General features: G+C 60.7%; 1 protein-coding gene across 3 annotated transcripts in view; it reads left to right on the plus strand.

The window, feature by feature from the left end:
- RFX2 (regulatory factor X, 2 (influences HLA class II expression)) overlaps positions 1–2,207 on the plus strand; it is a 28,312-nt gene extending 26,105 nt beyond the window's left edge. For all 3 annotated transcript variants that reach the window (XM_012646151.1, XM_012646152.1, XM_012646153.1), the window contains 3 exons: positions 240–393; positions 1,570–1,612; positions 2,107–2,207. In XM_012646151.1, the coding sequence (XP_012501605.1) occupies positions 240–393; positions 1,570–1,612; positions 2,107–2,207 (298 nt within the window). The remainder of the gene's footprint in view (positions 1–239; positions 394–1,569; positions 1,613–2,106) is intronic.
- Positions 2,208–6,000: the final 3,793 nt, after the last annotated feature.

The following is a 6,000-nucleotide window of genomic DNA, read 5'->3' on the forward strand; positions in this document are numbered from 1 at the left end:
TAGTGTGTCTCCCTTTGCTTTTCTCGTCCCCCTCAGTTTCACGGTGGCCCTGCGTGGTCTCTGGGAGTTTACGGGCAGCCCTGTCCCTACCAGTTGGTCACATCAAACTCGGGGGCATCTGGCAGGTCTGGGGACCTGGGGTTCCCAGACGAGCAGGGAGCCGTCGCGAAGCTCGGCCAAAGGCCCCGGGTTCTGTGCTCCCCCGAAAGGCCCCCCAGCCTCTGTCTGCTTGTCCCCAGCTCCATGGTGATCCGGGACCTGACCCTGCGCAGCGCCGCCAGCTTCGGCTCCTTCCACCTCATCCGCCTGCTCTACGACGAGTACATGTTCTACCTGGTCGAGCACCGCGTGGCCGAGGCCACCGGAGAGACGCCGATCGCCGTGATGGGCGAGGTGAGGCCCCTCCCGCTGCGGGACCCTGGGGCCAGGCCTGTGGGCAGCGGGCAGCATCCCGTGGCCCCGAGAGAACGCACGCAAGGGTCCCGGCTGCCCTGCGCCTCGCACTGTGACCCCAGCAGGCTTCCTGCCTCGCCGCGGAGGCCGCAGACACCACCCGTGGGTTTCTTTTCATTGTGGCAAAAACACACATAATACGTACCATTTTAAAGTGCACAATTCAGTGGCATTTAGTGCGTTCACCATGTCCAGCTGTCACTGCTGTCTAGTTCTAGAACATTCCATCACCCCAAAAGGAAGCCCAGCCCCATCAGGAGTCACCCCCATCCCCTCCCCAGCCCTTGGTGACCACGAATCCACTTCCTGTCTCTGTGGATCTGCCCGTTCTGGCATTTCATATAAATGGAGTCACACACTGTGTGTCCTTCTGTGTCTGACGTCTCTCACTGAGCACGATGTCCTCAAGGTCCCTCCACGCTGTGGCCTGTGTCAGAGCCTCGTCCCTTTTCGTGGCTGATCGATGTTCCAGTCTGTGGATGGGCCACGTTGGGTGCGTCCATCGTCCCTTGTTGGACACTGGGGGTGTTTCCAGGTTGGCCGCTGTGCCCACCTGTTTTCAATTCTTTGGGGCCCACGCCTCGGAGGGGACTGCTGGGCTGCGAGGGGCCGTGTTGAGGGAGAAGCGAGGCAATGCCCAGTGAACGGCCCCCCCCACTCCTGCTGTTTAAAGGCCGCAGCACTCTGAGGGCTGGTGACCCAGCCCCACCACCTGCCCAGAAGCTGTGGGCGGGTGTGTCGTGCTCCACACAGTGGGGTGGGCCCAGGCCCTGGGGCAGCCATGGGGTAGTTCCCATGCCACATGCAGACTCGGGGAGCAGGGATAACTCAGCCCCGGCCTCCCACACCACCACTAAAGGCCAGACCAGCCACACCCAGGGGACCTTGGGTGCCCCGTCCCCTCACTGGCCTGAGCAGCTCCTGGGGTGGCTGGGACAGGTGAGAGGGACCTGCCCAGACCCCTGGCGGCATCGGAGCCCCTCCTCAGGGCAGAGCCCCAGGCGCTTAACTGTCGCTGAGGACGTTGCTTGGGGCACGGTTGGTAGCATCCCTGGGACCCCCAAGGAGCAGCTGTCACCCTCTGCGGACACCCCTGACTCTGGGCTTCTTTTTCAGTTCAACGATCTCGCCTCCCTGTCACTGACGCTGCTCGATAAAGGTGGGTGTTGGGCCCCAGCCTTGGCTTGGCAACCCCATCTCATGATAAACAGGTGGAAACTTGGGGGGGTCCTCGGGGAGAGGGCCCTGGGAGCTGGTGTCCAGCTGGCAGGGGACACCCCGGCAGCGGCCACATCCCAGTGATGCCCCCGAGCTCGGCCCCCCATGCAGGCAGCTGCACACCAGGCCTGCGGAGCAAGGCCAGGGCCAGGACGGGGCAGCCCAAGTGGGACAGGCAGCCAGAGAGGCCCCAGCCCTGCGGGGAGCACGGCCCAGGCCAGTCGGCCGGTCAGGGGACGTCATGGTCAGAGGCTCCCTCGGCATTGCCAAGCCAGGGGCACCTTCAGGCAGCTGGGCAGGCCAGGGAGGACAGGCCAGCGCAGAGCAGAGGCTGCCACATGTGCTCGAGGCCCTGGCCTGTTGGTGCCTGCGCAACTGTGAATATTCGATTTTCTCCCTCCCTCCCTCCCACGGCCCCCTCCTCCCAACCCACAGACGACATCGGCGATGAGCAGCGTGGCGGCGAGACCGACCCGGGCGAGCCCCTGGTGAAGCGGGAGCGCAGTGACCCGAACCACTCCCTGCAGGGCATCTAGCACCGGCGGGCGCCTTCCGAGAGGTTCCGGAAGATGCCGCCCAGCCACGCTGGGAACTCGGACTTCACCGGCCCTGCCGCACCCGTGCCTCTCAGACGATGTGACGTTTACTCTGACGCAAGGGGTGGCCGGGTCAGCGCCCTCGAAGGACGAGTTATTGTTCCAGAGGAAAACGGCGTTGACGCTGCAGCAGTTCACGTTGGGGTCCCACCGCCCGTGGCTGTACTCTGGGCTTCCTGAGTGCCCGCAGCCCACCAGGGGCCACCCCAGACCTTCCGTTCCTCATTTGGGACAAACCCTCCTCTGCCGGAATTGTGAACTTTGCCTGGAGTCCCCGAGGGGCCGTGCTAAGAGCGTCGGTACCACCATTCAGCTGGTACCGATTTTCAACATGATTTAAAAAAAATCCGGCAGAACCCGGGAAGGAAGGGACAGCCCATCCCTGCCTTGTCCTGCCGCTTTGGGCAGGTACAGAGCTCGCCGGCGTCCCTGGGGTCCCCTCGGGAATGGAAAGCACAGTGCCCTGGCCCTGCCACCTGCGTCAGGGAAGGGACCATCTCAGCAGCTGCACCTCGTGGCCTTTCGTGGACAGACCGTCCTCCGCTCCCTGCCCTGCCGGCCCCTGCCGGGCCGGGGAGCCCTCCTGGCTCGCAGGAGCCGGATCTCGAGACGCCAAAGGACTCGCCAGAAGCAGCTGGCAATCGCGGTGTCCCTGGACACATCCGCAGCCTAAAAAAGAACAAGCCATGCAAACAGGCTCACTCGTGCCAAGACACGGCAGTGTCTCTTAAGAACTCCAAACCGGAAGTTCTATCCGCGACAGGAAGGATAACGGGGTTCGGTCCAAGTTCACGGTCAACATCGAGCCAAGCCGCTGGCACTGGAATGGGCTGTTCCAGGAGGTCAGCACCCATGTCCTCGCCTTCGGGGGCAGCCAGCCCTCGCGTCCGCAAACAGCAGTGCCTGCCACCGCTCCACGGAGTCTTCCAGAACACCTCCCTGTGCATTAGCCCATCCTGGAGCACTCCGACCCCCTGCGGGTCCCACCTTGACCTCTTCAAAGTCAAAACTCTTTGGGGACAAATACCCTGAATTTCAGACACTCCGAATTTGCCTCTTCCTTGGAAACACGTAGCCGTTGCACTCGGCTCGCTACGTGCCAGAGTTCCGCCCCGACACCAGCTGCAAAAACGGAAGTCAACCCTTGGTCTAGGAAGCACCGTCTAATGAAATGCAATAGTTTCTCTTCTTGGAAAGATTTCATACCCATAGTTTTGTGCTCTAATTGTTATTAGAACGTTTTCTTATGAATGTGTATATTGCCGTATATTCAGTTCCAAATACTTTGTTCTCGTTCACACAGAAGGTACTAATGTAAACTCACGTGGCCTTTAAAAACCTTGCTTCCCAGCAAGCAGGAGCGCGGTGCGTCGCTCTCCGGCACCAGGAACAGAGATGCGCGCTCACTTTAGAAGCAAAAAGTCCAAATAATCACAATGTTTATCTGGTCTTTACAGTTCTAAACTTAGATGAAATCAGACAGAAGGAATGTCTTTACAATATACGTCTCCTCTCCTGGGAGACAGTTAAGCTCATGGTTAACAGATTGTAACGACCCGGCTTTTCTTCCGTTTGTGGTAACCAGTGCAAACTGGGTTTCTGCCTTACACTCCATCACTCACGTCTTTCGGAGAAATAGAAGTGACAGTGAAGTCGTTCTCGTTTTTTCTAAACACACTGAGCCTGCCCGTTTTCGGGGTCACCGTGCACAGCTGAGCCCCTGCTCCCCCGCCCCGGCAATGTCCCTGGAGGACACACCCTCCTTCCCGCCCGTCCCCTCTGCCCTGGGACCCCAGTGCAGCCAGGCTTGGCCACACAGACCAGCCCCATTCACACGGGGCAGAAGAGAGAGACGCACCCGCTGTTGGTGCGACCCACAGTTGGTTCTCAGGGTTACTCCGCACAGTGGTGGCCCCAAACTTCAGGATCACTTGAGACTCGGTGCGTGAGCTTGTTGACAAGTGGCCGATTCCTGGACCCCGTCTGCAGAGGGCCTGGCTTGGCACTGGGGAGATTGGGGTGGGGGCCAGGATTGTGTTGCTGCCACTGTCCCCTCTCGGAGGACTCTGGCGCTGGGGTTATAGGACTTTGAGGAAACCCTGCAGAGGGGAGGGCCGGGCTCAGGAACAGGGAGGCCACGGGCTGGAGGGTGTCCCAGACGGGTTGACAGTTCCTGGTCAGCTGCTCCTGAAATCTGCTTCTTGGGTGCCAAGCCGGTCCCCTCTGTCCCAGGAAGAGGGCCTGGCGTCCTGGGTGACTCTAGAATCACCCCTCACTCCCGGGGCCGGGGACTCCTGGGCCTGGGCTCGGTTTAATGCTCTGCTGTCACCATCTTGAAATTCTTAATTTTTGAACAAAGGGCCCGTGTTTTCCGTTTGCTCTGGGCTCCCCCCGAGTGGTGTGGCCGATCCCGGGGAACTCCAGGACTCAACCGTGTCCCGACTCTGTGCCAACTCCTGCCGGGCTCTGCGCATCGGGCGGGAATCCATTCAGCCCGGTCTGCGGTGGGCCACAGTCTCAGACCTCGCTCACCCTGGGCTCCCTCCAGCTGCCGCCGCTGAGCCAAATCGAGCAAGTGGCAGCCCGTCCACGAGCAGCAGCCCCCTCCGAGAGCCAGGCCCCGTGTGGCCTGCAGAGTCCTGGGGCAGGAGACCCCGGCTGTGCCCTGGGGGCCTGTGAGGCTGGAGAGGGAGTGGAAGCTCCTGAGCACGGGTGATGGTGCCCCAGGGATGGCTGCCCAAGGACAGAGGAGTCAGGCTGGCAAGTGCCTCACGGGGCCCACTGGGTAGGGCCCCAGGGTGCAGGTGCCTCACAAGCAAGAGGAACCTTGGTCCTTCCACGTGCTTGCAGGAGGCACTGACTATAGTCACAGCAGGCTCCATGCTAGACACTTCTGTCCCATCTCCTCTTTTTAATAATCTTTTAAGGTAGATGCTAGCCTCATTGTACACATAGGAAAATGGAGGCTGCTGGCTGGAACGCAGACGTGATGGCTGGAGCACCAGCAGCCATCTTGGACCTGGAGGTGGAAGTCTTATGACAAGGGTGGCAAAGCAATGAGGCAGAAGGAGCTTGGGTCCCTGGTGATGTTGGAGCTGTCCAACAGCCTCCAGATGAACCACAGAAGGGAGCGCCGGGGGGCCCCACAGGTGTCCCCGACTTCACAACCTGGTGGCAGTTTCCCACATGCCCCCCAATAGCAGATATATAAGAAGGGAGGGATGCTCTCTGGCTGAGAGCACCCCTGCCTCCCAATTTCCCCCCCGCCACTCTGGCTGCTGCCCCTCTGCCCCTGGGATCTTCCCTCTTCTCCTTCCACACCCTTAGTGACCGTGACCATTCCCACGGTGGAAACTCTACTCCACATGCTGCCGACTTGCTCTGTCTCTGCTCAGAGCCTCATGGGTGCCTGGTCCTCGACAGAGCAAGGTAGGAGCTGGCATCTGGCCGTTCAGACCTCCCGTGTGTCTCCATCGCAGCGTGGGCCCGCCATCCGGCCACCCCATGCCCTTCCCCGCGGCCTTTCCCCCTCCTCAAAATGCCCATAACGCAGTCACTTCTCCCTGTCCTCTTCGCCACTCCCCAACTCCTCCTGGGCCGGGACAGGCAGCACGGAGGGGTGGCGGGGCCCAGACCACACAAGTTTGAGTGACAGCTCCACACTCCCGAACTGTGTCCTCAAGTACATTACTCTCATCAGTTTTCCCATCTGGAAAAAAGATAATAAAAACGC

This window comes from Propithecus coquereli, unplaced genomic scaffold, assembly GCF_000956105.1.
Source record: "Propithecus coquereli isolate 6110/MARCELLA unplaced genomic scaffold, Pcoq_1.0 Scaffold241, whole genome shotgun sequence".
NCBI classification, from domain to species: domain Eukaryota; kingdom Metazoa; phylum Chordata; class Mammalia; order Primates; family Indriidae; genus Propithecus; species Propithecus coquereli.